This window comes from Pelecanus crispus, chromosome 1 (assembly GCF_030463565.1).
Source record: "Pelecanus crispus isolate bPelCri1 chromosome 1, bPelCri1.pri, whole genome shotgun sequence".
In the NCBI taxonomy this organism is placed as follows: domain Eukaryota; kingdom Metazoa; phylum Chordata; class Aves; order Pelecaniformes; family Pelecanidae; genus Pelecanus; species Pelecanus crispus.
The window spans coordinates 10,638,816-10,658,174 of NC_134643.1; the positions used below are offsets into that span (position 1 = coordinate 10,638,816).

The window sequence follows — 19,359 nt, forward strand, 5'->3', positions numbered from 1 at the left end:
GAATGGCACTTCTTGTTTTTAATTAGCAAAGGTGAAAGGTGAATTAAAACTAGCTGTTTGGCAAGTCAGAGCAAGGGGCTGAGTTCTGAAGAGCACCAAGGAGGAGGGTGCTTTTTTTTTTTCTTCCCTCCCTCCTTCCCTGAATGAATTGCCTTGCAGGAGGGACTGAAAATACAGCTTCTTCCTGAATCCACTGGCAGAGTTACTAAAGAGAGCTCAAGACACAACACTGCAGAGTAACGCCTTGGAATGTCCTCGCACTTTATAAACAATTGTCCTAGGGAGGGAATATTTTTACATGACATTTGCACAGCTTGACAAATGGCTAGATGAGGCTGTGTGCTTCTCTGATGAACGCTGAATTTCCCATAGAGATAGCCCACAAACTGACCAAAGAGAGAGATCTAACTGCACTGGGAAAGTAGAAGTGGAACTTGGAGCCTTAAAAAAACCCCACCAAAACAACAAACAAACAGCAGCAGTTAAGTGAAGAGTGCAAGAATTTGATCATGGTCAGGATGGCATCTGCCCAGGACCTTTTAATCCTGGCACTATATGGCTTGTTACTAGAGTTACCGACTGGATGTCATGCAACAGATACGAGGCAGCCAAGGTTACGTCTGTCATATAAAGGTAGGTCAGTGTGTCAGGTTTTTAAAGACTTTATGCTAATGCAAGTTCATTGACTGCACTGAAAGTATTGCATCGGGGTTAAATTATGGTCCTTTGACAGAGTAAAATATTCCTGTTCAGAAATCTTGTGAATTGTTTCCTTGTACTAAACTGCATCCATAATTAAGTTTACTGAATTCAGGAAGATTTAAGGCACTAACAGTGATGATTTTAGGCTACTGAAATATTCTTCTACCTGAAAGTGTGTAAGATTTGCTTGTCATTCTGTCTTATCCTCCATGCTGTAAGAAGGATGTCTGGTCTCTAGTAAGAGGGAAAGAAATGGAGAAGATAACCTGAAATTATTGCTGAATAAATATACTCTTATGCATCAAGTAAGCCTTAAACAATTAAATGTCTGTTTCACTTTTAGAATTCTGTCTATCTACAAATATAGCTAAGGCAAAAAGACTGAATTCCTGTGCAACCATATGATTCATTTTCTAAACTAGCAAGTGTCATCACACTATAATTAAAATGACTAACTGCCAATATAAGTCTGCTTACAGTTTAACTGAGTTACCCAAAGAAAAAAAATGTTATTTTTTCTGACATATGTATTAACTTTTTTCTGGTTTTAAATTATTTAAGTTTCAGATTACCTGAAGCCTGAACCATTCTTCCTTAGCTCCTTCAGAGTACCTCCTTGTTCGGTTCTGGATTGCATGTGATTTAAACTCTTCCCTATGATTTGGTTTTAATCTTATGTATGTAAAAATACCGGTGCACAACCATGACACTTCAGTTCTCTGCAGCAGTACATACATTTGTAGATTATGTATTTAGAAATATATGACAGGCAGTTATTGCAGTAGGAGTGAAAAAATGTAAGTGTGCAGGGTAAATTGATGATTGGCTAATCAGTAATGTTTTGATATTATCTTTTATGTAAAGATGAAAAGAAAATGCCTTTTTGCTGACATGGTTGGGAATGAGCAAGAGCTAATTTACTGAAGAACATTTCTGTGGATATGAAAGTGATAACGAAGCTGCATCAGTGTGAAGTGCATTAGAATACCTAAGTATGGCTAAGATTTAAGAATTAGCATCAGCTACAGCTCCATGTGTAGACAGCTTTAGTCTAAACAAGGTTTAATTGTGTTTCATATAGCAAGCTAAATTACCAATTATAAAGAAAGGAGAAGCTGAATAGGATAATTGGTCTGAATGTCTTGCTAGGAAGCTGTAAGAAATGAGGTTTGCTTTTATAGGGTAGTGAAACACATTTTAAAGAAAGAAAGATTTGTCATGGAAAGCTGTCTTGTAAGTAAACAATTAATTGCTCTCAATGAAATAAATTATATGACCCCTTTTAATATATAAACCACTTATTTTTTAGCCTATGGTCTCAGAGTACAGTGGGAATGAGTGACAAATGCTGATTATATAACCCTTTCACATCTCTTACTGTTGAAAATGTGTATTTGAACAGTGATTTATTTCTAGGTGTAATTACCAAGGCTACCATTATTACTGATATTTGTTTGCTGGTGATGGGGTAAGGGAGATGATAAAAGCACAGTAAATGAGACAAATAGACCTACTGTTATGTTGGTTCAGGACTCTGGCGTAGCTGCCAGTTTTGGCAAGCTCCCCACTATGGTGCTGCAACTATTAACTGCTTCTGTGCTCGCTTCTAGAAGTAATTGTTTTTCCTCTGGTTGGAATCAGTGTACATTTCACTGCATACAACTTCCATTTTCAGCAGGGAGTCAGTAATTTGGCCATAACACATCATAATTCTGGTATTTTCAAGGAGATTTTAAAACATCCATTTCTCACGCAGGGCCAAACGCCCCCTGTCCGACGTCAGTTCACTCAGATCCAATGACACAGAAAGATCTGTCCCAAGTAAATTCTCTACCATGAACACACACATCACCATCTTCTGTTTCGCTCTGTACAATACCCTGTCGCATTTTTCACATTTATGAAATGTGACCCCTTGATTGGCTTAGAGTAGACTTGGTAGTGTAGGTTAACAGTTGGACTGGATGATCTTAAAGGTCTTTTCCAACCTAAACGATTCTATGATTCTACGATTCTACGACTGATTTTACAAGCTGTGCTGCAGTGAGTGAGTGCATGACCACAAACCCCAAGCCAAAGGTTACAAATGGCATACCTGCCTGCACCCTGGGAACAGCTATTGCAGCTCTCCCAGCAAAAAGAATGTAGTGACCAAGCATGAAGGCAATGCGTATATATCATTGCTGTATTGACTAATCAAACAGGAACAGCAGGAGGGTCCCTCATCTGAATTGCTTTGACTCCAGAGAGGCTGCTGTGGGCACCAGCGAGGCACTGGGTAGTTGCGAAGAGGCGGTCGTGCACCCTCTTTACAAAGCTGCTCCAGCCTGTCCTGTGAGTTGCTGTCTTTCTAGAGATGATGAAGCCCATAAGTGTAAATTTTCAGGGTGGAGTAGCTGTAAATTCAGCTCTAAATTTCACTGCAAAGACCCTGAAACATGAAAGGAAGCACGCCTGCTCTCTGCTTCCCTTCGTAACTGTGGATGCTGGTGGTTAATTGGGATTCAGGCCACTGCAAGATAGGCTAGTGCTGACTGTAAGTTCAAAGCTTCTATGACAGGTATGATGGGGTTTAGGGACATGAGATTTTTTTTGTTATGGGAGAAATGTTTACAACTAGTTATTCAAAGAGCCAGGAGAAGGCTTTCACAGATTAGAAAAGGAGATTCTTTGATTTTTATAAATTCACAAATTATCTTTGGGGTTTTTTTTTTTCTTTAAAAGTGGTGCTCAGTGAAAGTGTAGTGAGCTGACAGTGAATGAGAACTTTTTGGCTCTCACAGCAAACCAGGCTTCACCTGCAGCGCACACATACCTCCAAACCCGCTGCAACAAGATCAGGTCCTAACCCTTTCACAGAGGGGTCACCTGATGGATAGGAATACCACAATCCCCTTGCCAATTAAAGGATATATTGTGCAACCCCTGTTTGACTCTGTGGTCATTTACTCAGCTTCAGTGGGAGTTAATGAAAGTCCTGCATTCTTGAACTACTGTTAAACCTGTCAAGTTAATGCAAACTGTAATAGTGATTTTTTATAAGGTAGAGGTTGGGCTTTATTCACAGTAAACTCAACGATGACAATTTTGCCATTCCTTTATATGGGATTAGAATTAATCCTATAACCACCTAACAGTCATTTTACGTTTCCAACTTCATTTTTAGTAAGATGAACTATATTTATATGCAGGACTTGGAGGTGTTTTCCTCAAACCGTCAGCTTTTGTCTATCAGAAAATTTACACTGCAATTAGTACCGCTTATGGTATTAGTGGTATGGTTGCACTGAAGGTGAGCATTTGATGATGACCAATGAAGAACTTGCTTGGGGTAATAAAGTACTGCAGTAGCTTCATGTTGATTTGTAGAGATAAAAATGTATTATCGCTCGCTCAGTCTTACAGAGGAATAAAGTTTCTACATTATTAAGCTATAGGTTGACAACTACATTTAAAAATCATTAGTTCATTTTACGTACAATACAGGCTCTGCCTAATGAGGTGTTAATGGAAGCCAAGCTTCAGCCCCTATTCTTTATAGGCTGCTGGTTAAATTCTTTCCCAGTATCCCACCGGTCAAGTTCTCGCAATGGGAAATATATAATTAAGGTGAAATCAGCACAAACTGCATGTTAGAAAGAAACTATTTACATTACAGATTGATATGGATTGGGTTTCCAGAGGACAGGAGGGATGTATTTATATAAGCCTAACACAGCTACACGAGAAGCATATAAGCCTGAAGAGCCCATGAAGGATGTAATTGTATAATTCAAGCATTATGCATGGTTTGCAGTGTATTTCTAACTGTTTTTTTTTTCCCTCCCTCTAGTTTGTGAATGTGGTAAAAAGCAAAGGTAACATAGTATGAAAATGAGATGTTGAGCCCTTCCAGCAGTCTCTACAACTTTGTTGCTGCAATGGGATCTGATGTAGTCAGTTATGTGCAGAGATTTGCAGATCTTGCGGGATCTGTTTTCTGTTTTACCTACTTACACTGCTCTTGAGTCACTTGAGGGATTTTAGCATCACCTGTTGTCAGGTTGTGCAGCTATGCACTGGACACCATTCTTGTCTGGAAAAGGTATGGTTAAGTAGCAGTTGTGCCTGCCTTATCCATCCAAATATCTCCCTTTTACCTGCTGTGGGAATTGCTTGCTACTTTCTGTAGTAGAGTCAAGTTGCAGCAGGCAGAAGGAGCAGACTGAATTTAGAAGGAAATAATCTGGATTAGAAAATTTATTCTCCAAGCATAAATATTTCAAACAATAGCAGCAGACAACTAAGGAAGGGAGAGCTGAAATGTTGCAGAAAAATATTATACTCTCCATGTTCATATACAGATTTTAATACGTAGAATATGTAATATAAGACATCTAATGTATAAGATTTTAGGTTTGTTAGAGCTGGCTAATCATCTTTGAGGGCTTGCTGAGGTCTGTGACAGCAGAAAAAAATGTGTCGTTGTCATTTGCAGGAGCCAGACTTTCAGCACACCTACTTTAACTTTCTTGATGATGGTAATTTAGAATTCATTTTAATTAACACTAGTAGTTTCATCATGCTTATCCATGATATCTTACTGTGTCTGTTCTCTAGCTAGGTGGCAGCAAAATTTACTCAGGGACTAATGATTAAATTGAATAACAAAAATGTAGGGAATTTTTAGGCAGGCATTTGTGAATTCTGAAGTAGGTAAATATATTTAATGCAAGTATGGTATTTTCAATTAGTAATCACCTGGCCACATAATTAATAACTAGCCACATAACCCATAACTGAATCATGCCTGATTCAATTTCATGCACGAAAATGTTTTCTATTTTTAACAGCTTTCACTGTAATAGAATTCTGGTTTTGAATGACTAGGAAAGACTAGTTTTTATACCAAGGGAAATACAAATTTGAGCAAGAAGTTAATTCATGCTAGATATAAATCACCTTGAATTTGCACCGGAATAAGGATTTAGCTTGTGGTCTATGCTTACATATAGTCCAGAGGAGTCTGTATAAAAAAAAAGATAGATGATTATGTGTATGTATATACGGACATATATATATGTATCTATAAAGTATGTGTGTATATATATATAACAGATTGAAGTTTGGATTTTTCTTACAGTGAATTATAGAGCAGTATAATTCTGAGGATTTAGGAACTAAAGACCTGTATTATTCTGTGTTATGGCTCCAGGTCTAAATATGTTTGGGAATAGGGCTGATAACCAGAAATATGAGCATTTGGAAAAAACACATGATAAGCAGTCTCTTCTTCTTACCTAAATTCTCAAGGCCACATAGAACTCAATGTCAGCTTAGAAATGTCTTAGGGAAAGATACACAAATATCACTGGGCCACCTGTGGGGTAGAGAGGAGACCTTCTGCATCCCTTCTCCCACTGGACAGACAATTGATTCTTTACCAAAAATTAGGACAAGTTTTAAGTTTATTATTTATCCGTAACACAAGAGGTGACTGGCAGCAAGTTCAGGAGTGTTTCCAAGTAATCCTAGAGGGACTTGCTCACCAAGACAGGAATTTTTTTGGCAGAGAATCCATGCTAGTTCCTTTCATAACTGCATTTTGTTGACAAAGGCTCCTGTAAGTATTGCTGTAGCAGAACTCTGAAGCGATAAGCACCACCGCCGGGGATGCAAGAAGCAGACTGTTTGCTGTGTAACATCAATCACTTTCCTGCTTTTGCTTTAAAGAACCAAGTGCCATCTGAAGGTGCAAGACCAGAATATCCTGCATGCTGCTGCTTCTATGCAGCTAACTCCCTGCTTTCAAAGTGACAACACCATCTGCTATTTTAAACTCTTCTTCAGATCTTGTACTCATCATTATTTCACTGAAAGCAAGTGTTATATTTTACTTAAATGAAGACAGGATTAATGCTGTTTGTATGAGTTACAGGATGCTCTGCAAGTGTGAGCATCTGTTTCAGGCCTTTTGAGAAACTTTTGGTCAACAAATGTTCTAAAAGTGTGCAGTGGGAATACTAAATATTATTAAAACTGCTGCCCTGGTTTTCTTCATGTAGCCAGGCAAATATGATGAAGTTATAGCATGCAGCCAGCATTAATTAGGAAAATCTTCATTTCTTAAAGGAATTCATAGCCTGCAGGGATAAAGATAATAATCTTTGTTTTATAGAAAAAAAGCCCTCTCAACTTGAGTATACTATTTAAAATGTTTTGTGTTGGTTAGTTAATGTTTGGCATTTAAATAATCAGTTAAGGATTCATGATTAAACATGAAAGAAAATGTTAAAAAAGAAAAATAATGAAAATATTGCATTATAAAAAAATCTGTAGTTATAATTCCAAACTGCTGTAAAGAAAGGATGTAAATGACTTTGAAGAAACAATATTTGAGAAGTTTTTAAAATAAACTCCATCTTTAAATTAATGAAAAATGTAAATTTTCATCACCAAGATTCAGTTTAAGGAACTGAACGAGTTTACTACATACATTAAAACAAATAAAACCATCATGATTCTCTCAGAGCATAGTTTCAAAACCAAATACTACCAACCTATTGTTTCCCCACTTTTATCGTCTCACATTGATCACATCTCTTTTTTCCCTCGATCTTGGTCCTTCTGATCATACTCAAAGCTACAAATTCTTATTCTGGAGGAGAGATTTCACCTTGTTAATGAATTCAATTGAAGGCTGACTTCACTCTGTTTCTCTAAGCATCTTCTGTTAGTTTTCATGAAGCTATAAATTGATACGCTTTCACTCATGCTGTATCCCTTTGGCAAACTGTTTTATAGCAGTCTAAAGACTACTTTTTTGCCCTTTCAAAACAATGTAAAGCAGGAGTGTATCATCATGTATTCAGTTTTTTCTTACCCTGTGATTTTCATGCCTACAGAAATGACCTAAACAAAAGTGTTTTGCGATAATTTGTTTTTTTAAGAAACAACATGACAAACACAAGGAAGGGTTTCTTTGGTTTTTTCTCAGGGTTTCTCTGTAACATTTCTTGATGCTAGATCTTTTCAGAGGATTTGTAAATTGCAGCACATTATGATCAAGCATCTGGATACACTGTTTAACCACACTGCTCTAGGTGAATATATCATCTCAGTGATGAATCTTTGTTTCTCTTCTAGTCTACTCTCATTATTATTTTACCTGTAACTTTCAGGACCTCCGGAATATAATGGCATGTCAAAGGTTCCTTTTACAGTTTCTGTGCAAGTATGTACAGGAGGTCTGTAACCACAAAGTTGTCAACAAAGTGATGCCTGCCAAACATCTTGGCCCTGGCATGACACACAGACTGTGTGTGTAGACAATAGCTGAAAAACTTGGATCACTCATGTGGCTAAAAAATAATTTTTGATGGAATAAAAGTTGAATCTCATCTTTAAATTACTTTTTATTAGTCTCAGGTGAAAGCAGATAATTGGTAGTTGTTTATGTCATGTCTTGCTACGCTGTCTCAATATAGCGCTTGGTATGCTTTATTACCTCTTCTGTCAATCCGAATCTGCTCAACCCTTATTAACAGTCAACGCAAGTCTTCCAGTTACATATAGTGACCTAAGATTTCCCCCTGAATGCAGTGCAGTGTTTCAGGCTGAAACTTCATTTGCCTGGTGGAAGTGCTATCCATTTACCTTGTACACTTCACAGTACAAAATCAATTAAGTTTACCAGGAAGCAGCAGTACTCTCTGCCATGTTGTCTCTTTGCCTTCCATGGACAAACTTGGTGCCATAGCACTTTCTGTAACTCACCTGCCTGTTACTGGTTGACTCCTGGTATTTAGATCTCCAGTATCAAGGAAGGGATTAAAACCTGAATTTTTCAGTGCTTCTGAAGGTTAAAAAGTCAACACAAAGGAAACCCTGTAATAGTATAATGGCAAAGACTAATTTGCCATAGACATGCAACATCTAGCTTCTAAAATTGCATTACTGTTCTTAGTTGAATTTGCTTGATATGAGCTTTCGTATTAGAAACCTAGTTGTGAAGGGTATCTTTCCAGTCAAGGAAGGCTGTATGACAGACATGAGATTTTTGTGCTTTGTGTGATCTATTACAAGATAGTTCAAAGGATCCCTGTGAATATTAAATGTCAAAATACAGAAGAAATAAAAGGCCAAGAATTTCATTCATTAAAAAAATCAAAAAACCCAAACTCAACCAAACAAAGCCTGTTAGCCAAAAACAAGAAAAAAAAAAAAAATATCACTGAAGACTTCTCATATCCCTTTGGCCTGAGCAGAAGATGTTCATTATTTACAAGAATTTGATGACAGGCAATATAAAGCCCTCTTCAGACTGTGATTTGGCAGCAGCAGCTAAGAAAAGAAAGATGTTTATGATCCTTGTGAAATCATGTTGCTAACATTTTTACTTCATCAGTACTGAAGAATTTCAGGGTTTACGACATTTGCTCATTCAGTGCAGCATGTGAAGTTTATCCTCTGTTTCTATTTCTTTAAATCCCCCAAAATATATTTACATACAAATTTAAAAGGTTCTGGACTGGATCCCTCTAGTGTGATGATGGGCTTTTTTTGCAAACTATTTGCAAAATAAATCTCTAAACCAAGGAACCAGTGCTTGGAAGACCGGCATTCAGTGAAAGAAGACTTTACTTCTCTTAGTATCCTTAAAGTATCTGTTCTCTGCTTCTTCTGTGTTTATTTTTATCTAAAGGATTCCTGACTTCATACTGTGAAGCAATTGAAGCTTCTGTGGGGAGTCAAACAATGGGCTTTTTACAGTTGCTAAGTTTGCTTTATAGGCTTTTCCTTACAACACATTTGTTTAATAGGCCTAGTAAAATGGTGAATGCAGCTGTAAATATATCTTTTATTTGTTGATGTGCAATAAACAGCACAGGGATGTTGGCCTTTTCTTATTCTGATCTTCCTGACACTGGTGAAAGGAAATTGTACAAAATGAATGAAAACTGCCTTAAACTGATTGCAGAAAACAACAGTCCCCAAATACCTAAGGGTTAGTACCTAGTTTCTATTTTAACAGATGGTTTCTCCCAGCAGTGTTACTAAAAGTTAATAATAGTAAACAAAAATTGCTTGATGTGAGGGAATTATTCCAGATAGCACTATTCACTGGGGTCATCACTGAAGGTCATTTTTCAGCCAGAAAGCTAAAGGTTAGCAAGTGTTGCTCAATGCATTGAGCTCCTGCAATTCCTTATTTATGATTAAGCTAAGTGCTTTCCCGTGGGGGTGTGATAAAGGCCAAGAGTAAAGGAAAATAAACCCATTCTTTTATGTATTAAATATTTCATCTCAGTTGATTGAGAATGGTATGATGCAAAGCTTGAAAATATGTGTTGTCTGGGAGCCCAGAAAGATGTACACTGCCTCAGAGATCTTGTTCTTATTAATGTTGTTGCTGAAAAAATGTCTTGTCTTTCTGTGCCTGTGTTTACACACAGTAAGTCATTATTTTCTCTTCTCTGCTTATCTTAGGCATGGCCATGTCCTTCTGCATATTTTCAGGTTACACAAGCATCTGGGATAGTAGTAATTTCTAAACAGACTATTGAGGAGGTGTTAAAGTATTCAGCAGGTTGAGCATTTATTATAGCTCAGAACCAGGCTGTAAACAGTCCCAAGCTCCTTACTGGTTCCATAGTATTCCTTGTTGAGTTACTGCAGCTTCTGTGGGTCAACGCTCAAACACTGCAATGGGTTATTTAATTTCTAAAAGACTTGAATTATTGTAAATAAAATGCTTCATATTTAGAAGATAAAATAAACAGCTACAGTAAAGAGTGGTTCTCCAATAGATTTGAATGCAGCACACTGTCCTTAAATTCTACTGCTAAATATATGAAACCTTTAATACAAAAATAGAACAGAGGCCTTATTTCACTGTCACTAAGGACAATAGCAAACCTCTCACAAACTTCTGTGACTAAAGAGTTGACAGGATATTCCTTGTTCCTGACTTTACTTTCTGAAAGAGGTGATCCATTTGGTTGTTGCACTTACCCTTGAAGTTTTTTTTCTGTCTTTCCTGAGTATAGAAGGAGAATAATGGTCAGCTTAAACCGGAGGCCTAGCTTACACTTAGATTAAAGTAGGTGAGATGGATTTGGGATAAATGTCTGATGATAGGTCTAGGATGTTACACATACAAGGATACAACCCTTTAACTGAGAATGACTTACTGCAGAGTTTACAAGCTGTAGCACTATAGTCTTGATAAAGTATAAGAGAAGATATTATTACTAAGTAGTGTGCTTTGATCTAACAATGGTCTGGAAGATGAGGACAAAGGTGTAGTCACTTGAGCAGTGACTTGAGCAACATGCTACCATAGCTACTGGACACAGCTATTTCTGGACCACAGTAACGACTCAGATCTGTGTTCTGCATCTGCTTCACTGCACAATATGCTGACTTTGTTTAAGCACAATATGTTGATTTATGTTAAGCATGATATGCTGACTTAGGGTTAAACTAAACTGATGCACTATCATATTGAAATAGGTGAGACTCTTGCAGCCGCCTGCCAGAGCTCAGCTACTCTCTGGCCAAGAGGCAGTAATAAAAAGAGGTTATATACAAGCTGTTTAAGTTATTTCCACTGCACACAAAGTGGCCTTATAGACATATCCTAAAATTGTGATTCTATAAATACTTGATCATGTGTGTACCTTTAATCAGACAAATGACTCCATTGATTAAAAGTTAAGTTGGAGTTTGTTTGCAAGATCAAAGTCTAAGGCACAGATTCTTTGTGGCCCTCCCTGTAGTATGATTGATTAAAACCAATCACAACAAAAGTAATTCTATTTTGCCTATACACCAGGCATTACAAAGCAACATGAAACTCTGAAAATTTTGATTTATGTGTATAATTTAACTTTCCATTTTATTCTTTGGTTAAAACACTTAGGAAAAGGTTTGAGATTTACAACTCACTATGCTCCTTTGTTATAAGGAAAATGGTATTTTCAGAAAATGCTTCTCTGAGGATTTTATAGAGCACTGTATTATGTGTGGCTACTTGTCATTTAAAATTGTGAAATAGATGTTACAAGTGCTATATGTGGTCTCTGCAATTTTCTTGACGTGGAACAACCCCTTTGTTAAGAAGATGCAACAAATTACTTCATAATATCAGGTTAATGGATTGGATTTTCTTTTGTGGTTTCACATTTACCGCTTTAATGTGTAATAGCAGTAAAACCCTTGAGCTGTAAAATTAGATCGCTGGGCTGTTGAAAACTCCTTGTACTCTTAATTTAAAAGTAAAAAAACCCAAAAAACTTACAGCATGGAGATTTGAAAATAATAATAACTGATGTTTATACATTCTTGTGAAACAGCTCCTGAAGTGTGCTGTAAATTTGATAGTGGCATAGAAATGCCCTACCTTGGGACTGTTGAAAGGTAACAGACATATTGACACGTACTGATATCTGACACTATTGCCCGGGAGTGTTGCAGGACCCATGGGGAATATCTGAGAGTTAGAGTTGTCACGTCTTAACATGTTTTATGTTTTAAATGGTGTAAACTGTAAATTAACGTGAAGAAAGTAGATTTCTAATCTATGATGAAAAGGTGTTTCAGAGTTTTTCTGAATTAGTCATACATTAAACCCATGACTGTAGTTCTGCTACAACCTTGTTGGCGTGGTTTGGCTTCTGTATTTAACTGCTCACAACGTGATGGTGAGTTTCTACACATGTGGATTTCTGTGCAAACTCTGTCTCAGTGGTTTCGTTTTATAAGTGTTTAGTCCTTCAGTCTGTAAGGTCTTGCCTGACATTGTAATTTTGATGGCAGAGGTTAGCTATGACTGCATCCACCTAAGTCCCATACTTAGCTGTAACAGCATTACAGCAGCACAGGGTGATAACATTTTTTCTGTTGGCATCCTGGAGTTCTGCAGTTGCTTTCACAGGGATTGTAGTAACGCTGATACTACTTAGTCACTACAGGATTGTTTACAGACTTTTAAAAATGCATATGAGAGCACTAAAGGGTGGAGGTAGATCCCGAGAGCAGCTTGCATAGTTGGCTAAGAAAGCCTTCAGGCTGACCTTGACGTTGTTGATTGGACAATACTTGTTTTTAACCCGTCAGTTCCTAACCTAAGCAGTTACTGATTTTTACCCTTGTAAAGACCTCACACCTGTTGAAAACATAGACGGTGAACCTCTATAAGACCTCACCACTTGCTGGTATCTATCTTAGATGGTGAACTCCAGAGATCTGATGTGATGCTTATAGAAGCTATAGTACCCGTACAACCCGTATGCAATCTTAAACCAAATCCTTTTGTAATTGAAATATTTCTTTTGGGAAAGAAGAGCTACAGTCCTTTTCTTTCATTGAGAGTTTTTCTGTTGGGCTGATTGGATCACCAATAATGTGTTAATAAACTACTAATTTGAGAAATCTGGATTCACTTTGAAGTTTTATGAAAAACTTTCAGCAAGCTCCTGGGATCCTCAAGCATTTAAGTCCTGCTAAATCTCATAAATTTTTTTCCCAGTAGAATTATCTAACCTGAATGTGAGAATAAAACTTCCTTCCAACTACCTATTGTTTTGCCTAGTGAGACTGAAATATCTTTGAGCAGCGTGACTCTGGCAATAAGAAGTAGTAACAAGGACAAGCCTCAATAGGAGGAGATCATTAAAGCAGAAAATAAACACGAAAAGTGAAAGAAATGTATTCTAGTCTCCTATATGCTTAAATCTCATGTCCCTTGGGCTTTCTCTGTTCTTTCCCATACTGAAATAATCTGAGATCTTCTCTTTATCACTAGCTTTTTTAGTATCTCCACTTCTTAATCCTTCAAAAGTCATATTCAGCTTTCCTAATCCCTAATGTTTTCCTACTGCAGCACACATAATGATATCCCCGGCACTAAAGTCTCCCTTATAACAACCATCTCCCTCTCACGTAACCTTCAACCGTATTCCTGCAACTCCTTATATTCATTAGCCAATTTTTTGGCTCCCTAGGTAGGCAAAAAGTAGCAGAGGTATGATTGTTTCTGCATGTGCTTGTTGACCAGTCAGTTTGCATGTGCTAATTGACCAGTTGCCTGGTAATTGGATTAACTGGGTAATGACCTTGTTCTCCATTTTGGTTAAGGAACTAATGGGGTATTTCCATTTCTTACCTACTGATTTTCATGAAAATTGGAAAAACTTAATGTTTTTTAGACTGCCTTTACTCCCGACACTTTTCCCAAGAAATTTCAAATTTGTCAAAGGGATTCCACACAACATATGGAACAACCTGATAAATGGATTATGTCGCCAGTGAGCAGAGTGATCAAGAAAACCTCATTTTCTTGGAAAATTAGAGTGTTGTTTTCATCACAAGAGAATCAAATATTCTTTACTATGATAGATATCATCCTCTCTTTCAATCCTTCCGAACTGATATTTCTGTAGTGAAGTCAGACAACCTAGTGACAATTCAATGGCAATGCAATTATCTTTTCCAACTGTTCGTATGGAAATTTCAGTCTTGTCCTTTGTTGCAGGTAAAACCGTTCCTAGGAAACCCAACTGATCACCAAGCACAATTTAGGCTGAAGATATTTTGTTATTACATGAGTTAAAGGCATTAGGTCTGTGATCTTAAGGATTACAAGGATTAAAAGTAATAAGTATGTGGAGTTTGGTTCTTATTTTTTTTGTGCTTTACCAATAAGTGGGGACAGTGCAATAAATGAGTATTGGTAAGAGATTTTCTGTGATACTCCCTGCTTTCAGCTGGGTTAGGATTATTATCCAAGCCCTCCCCTGTAGGATTTTGACATGATCTTATTCCCAGGGGAGTCTTGGAGATGTACACACCTGTGGAGCTTTCTAGAGAAATATTAAAGCAAGAAGCCAAGGAATGAAGAAGACTGTCCAGGTCAATATAGTGTTAAAGGAAAAGAACATCTGGAAAAAAAGACCACATAAGGTCTATATGACTGTGGAAGATGAAAGAGTCCTTAGTAGAAAAATGTACATACTGGGAAGTTTAGAGAAGACCAGACAGCTATCCTAGTGAGACAAGGCTTTATCTAACCTAAATCAATCCCACTATATCAGTATCAGCTAGTTTTCACCAAAAGACTTGCTAATAAGAACAGTTAAAAAAAAAAAAATATCAGGCTAGCAGTTGACAATTGTGTAGACAAGCAAGATTAAAAATAATATCTATGGGTATCTATGCATATTCTAATTTTGGAGTAACAAAAAAAAGCATTCTCTGTTTACTTTGTATTATCTTAGATGGTGTCACTCAGCTCTGAGTGATAAACTATTAACAAATTGGTTTATGTTGTGTTAACAAGCAGTTTTATTTACCAGTAACCTCCAAAGTACTCAAGTACAGCAGCATTTTATTTAAAGTGCTTTGAGATACTAAGTCAGATAAATTAACCTTTATTCCTTTTATTGATTGTACTGTAAATACATTTCAAAAATTCTATTGTGCTGATGAAATCAAATTTCTCCTTAAGCTGCTACCATTTATTCTTTTGTAATGTTTATCTAGATACTGTTAATTAGCTTCAATTTTGCAGATAGTTTAGAAGTGGTAAAACAAGCCTTGTCGTCTCTCAATTGCCAGAAACAGTAGCCACACTTTTTAAAAGAAAATGACAGGTGCTGTCTTTCTATTCTACTCTCGACAAGAATGCTTATTTTTGGTAGCAGATAAGTATTTAATTCAAAAATTCCATAGGAACTGTCTTAGCAATGATGAGACGTCCTTATTAATAAATTGAGTTACAATATTTTCCTTTGAAGTCCTAGGTTCTGAAATCTAAACATTTTAAAGAAGATAAGCATTAGTTTTTTTTTAAATTATAGTGTTCATCACTGCAAAGAATTCTTGGGAACAGAAACCCCAAATATTGGAAAAAATCAACAGTAAATTGGTAGAGCTTTGCATTTATTTCTTGAAATATTACATGGTTTTTTGGAAAGTCTGATCCCCCATTTTAAGAGTGCCCAAGTTTGGCAAAATTGCTTTTTGATGAAAGTCAATAAGTACTAATAACTCCTTAATACATTATCAGTGAGTTTAAGTGGTACTTTTTTTCTAGGACAGAGGCTTATCATTATTACTTGAAACAAGTATGTCTTTAACAGGTATTTGCTTAAATCATTGTGGTGAAGAACAACTGCAAGGAAATGTTCAGTTGCTCATTTATTGCAAAGTAGCCCAGGTGGCACGCACATCCTTCTGCAGACTGTTTTTCTGGTTTTGAGTTTAACTACTCATTCTTCAGATTTCACCGTAGCTTTGCAAATCGCAGACACAGGACTCAGAAACACACTCAGTTTGCAATGGTTTAGCAAGTCATGTGGCATCTGGGTGCACATTCATGGCCTGCAGCAAATATAAATTAAAGCAACTTCGTAGAATCATTGTAAGTTGGGGCCAGAATTACTTTGATTCTGAGGCATCCAGTTATCACAAGTCAGTGGATGCTTGTTAACTTGTTATCTCATCATAACTGGGTCATGCATCAAATCCCCATCAGCTCATGTGTCATGGCTGGTCCTCTTCTGCTGGCCTCAGTGGGCTGTTTCTTTTTTTAAAATGGTTTCTGCTTGACACAAAAAAATCATCTAAGGCTCTTGTTGCTTTGCTTTGTGGGCTTTTTTTTAATTCATTTTTGCGATTCTTCAAGGTCCAGAAATATGTATGATTGGTATGATGTGTTTATGTAACTTTGAGCTAGAAATACAAGGATTTAAATTAACTTTAAATTATTTTAGTCCTTGTAATTTTATTTTTGTGTATGTTTTGCATTTGGTTTTGAATCTCTTCTGAAGTATCATACCATAAGGTTAATTTTTCTTTTTTTTTCTTTTTTAATATTATTCCTCCTCTAAGAGAGCCAAATTTAATTCTGATGTGGTCACTATTACTTAATGTCTCAGGTATAACAGCTTTTTAAATTTTTGACTAACATTTCCTTTGATATGTTCCAAAACAAGCCATTCCAAGAAGGTGTCATTTAACATGCAAAATAGAACTTCCTTAAATGTTGTCGTTATTATGCCAGATAATCAGTTTACAAAAGAGATGTCCAAGACATTTTCTAATATAATATTATTCTTCCGTGTGGCCTCATTGATCTCAGCCAAGACTGTGTCATTAACATTCTCTCCAGTAGAAATAGTACCATATCTTTATGGTATTCTCCATGTTCCCTACAGACACTACTTTAAGAAATGTTTTTCTCATATTTTAGAATATATTTACTTTGTTTCAACAGTTGTATTTGTTATGTGCAGGGTCTTGTTTGTAGACTATAGCAGTGTTTCTACCATTATTTTCTGGCATATATCTCTTGCTCTGGATGAAGAAAAACTTATAACTTTTTATAGACAGAGGAATATCTGTCCTGTCTGATTTTCTTGAGTGGACCTCCCTTTTACTATATTTGAATATGAATTTGAGAATACAGAAAGCAACTGTTAAATTTTCAACTCAAGGTAGATGATTTACTTTGACTTTCTAAACCAATTTAGTGCAAAAGAAATCAATTCATTTCGATGAGTTATTCTAGTTTAATTGCACATGCTTAAAACTTCTAGAAAATGTCACTTTATATTTAGGGTGTTTTTTATTTAAAGTCTAAATAAGGAGCATTATAAAAAAAAGTTGTTTTGTTATTGGAAGATATTGGATGTTGACAACATAATGACTGAAGTACAGCACTTGAAGCAGTACCATATCAGTTTTCCTGGTAGCCAGACTGAAAAAATCATTCAGTATTTGAAGACCTTTTCACTCTGTACAGTATTAAACCTTTTGTTCCCTTACAGAGATTTTTAAGGAAGATTACAAAAGATAATAAAGTTGTTCTTAACTAGAGCTTGATTGGTTTATAAAAACATTTATGTAACTAAACTGTAGAAATAGTGGAAATAAGTAATTATGGCTTTGATTATTAGTCCTTCTACAGCTTATGTTTTGGTATATATGCACAGCTTAAGTTTTGATATATATGCAACACTACAGGCTTGGGGAAGAGTGGCTGGAAAGCTGCCTGGCTGAAAAGGACCTGGGGGTGTTGGTCGACAGCCAGCTGAACATGAGCCAGCAGTGTGCCCAGGTGGCCAAGAAGGCCAACAGCATCCTGGCTTGTATCAGGAATAGTGTGGCCAGCAGGAGCAGGGAGGTGATTGCCCCCCTGTACTCGGTGCTGGTGAGGCCGCGCCTGGAATACTGTGTCCAGTTTTGGGCCCCTCACTACAAGAAAGACATTGAGGTGCTGGAGCGTGTTCAGAGAAGGGCAACGAAGCTGGTGAAGGGTCTGGAGCACAGGCCTTATGAGGAGTGGCTGAGGGAACTGGGGTTGTTTAGCCTGGAGAAGAGGAGGCTGAGGGGAGACCTTATTGCTCTCTACAGCTACCTGAAAGGAGGTTGTAGTGAGGTGGGTGTTGGTCTCTTCTCCCAAGTAGTTAGCGATAGGACAAGAGGAAATGGGCTCAAGCTGCGCCAGGGGAGGTTTAGATTGGAAATTAGGAAAAATTTCTTTATGGAAAGAGTGGTCAAGCATTGGAACAGGCTGCCCAGAGAGGTGGTGGAGTCACCATCCCTGGAAGCATTCAAAAAACGGGTAGATGTGGCACTCTGGGATGTGGTTTAGTGGGCATGGTGGTGTTCAGTTGATGATTGGACTGATGATCTTAGAGGTCCTTTCCAATCTTAATGATTCCTAGTTTTTACTTTCATTAAAAAATAGTCCAGCCACCAAGCCAGGAAACATGAAATTGTCACTCTACCCTTAATTGTTTTAGTGGTGGACTTGGTAGTGTTAGGTTAATTGTTGGACTGGATGATCTTAAAGGTCATTTCCAACCTAAACGATTCTATGATTCTAAACTGTGTTGTGATCTGTAGAACATACTGATGTCTGGAATATTAGTAACTCCTGGGAGTTCTTTTAAACCATGTGCTTGTTTTAGGGCTACTTTTAGTTGGGTGGAGCTGGATTTCATAACCCACATATCTCTTTCCAAGTTTTCATGACGTTGTTTAGATTTGTCAATGGCAATGAGAACAGAGACAAATTGTTGGTCAACTGCAGAAAACATCAACAACCCAAACTGGTGTGCATTTCAGGCCAGCAGTAGTTATAATATCATTAACCTAGTAAGATAAGGAGAAGCCCCTACAAATTTTCTGACAAATTATCTATTATTTAAAATATTTAATCTGAGAATAGAACATGTTTGTTGGTAGTAGAAATGCTTAAGTTTTGGCTCCCAAAACTGTCAACTTTATTTCAGAAATGAGCTTTATTTTTTCTTTGCTTCTTTAAACTTCCACTGCAACCTGGAAAAAGTCTAAAGAATTCCAGTACCAGTAATCTGTATGTTAACTCTGAGACGTGGAGAAACACCAACTTAACCCTTAGTTAAAATTATTAAACTTTTGATCTGAGACAAATGTAAGCTCTTAATCTGCAATAAATTCCTGGGTAAAATTTATACGGCTAGATTAATAGACTATATTTCTGATATTCTGTTCAGGTTACCTAGAGTTTTGTAGCAGATGAAAACTTTTTTCTGTCCTTGGATAATCTGGAAAGAGAGTGACATAACTGAACAGAACAATAGATCATTCATGACTACTGAATGTGACACGTTTTTGTTTTCCCAAGCT

The 19,359-nt window shown here is 36.9% G+C and overlaps 1 protein-coding gene across 1 annotated transcript in view; it reads left to right on the top strand.

The window, feature by feature from the left end:
- The first annotated feature begins 512 nt into the window (after positions 1-512).
- Positions 513-19,359, top strand: part of SEMA3E (semaphorin 3E) — a 148,547-nt gene continuing 129,700 nt past the window's right edge. The window contains exon 1 of the mRNA XM_075727810.1: positions 513-633. Coding sequence (XP_075583925.1) covers positions 519-633 — 115 coding nt within the window. The 5' untranslated portion in view covers positions 513-518. The remainder of the gene's footprint in view (positions 634-19,359) is intronic.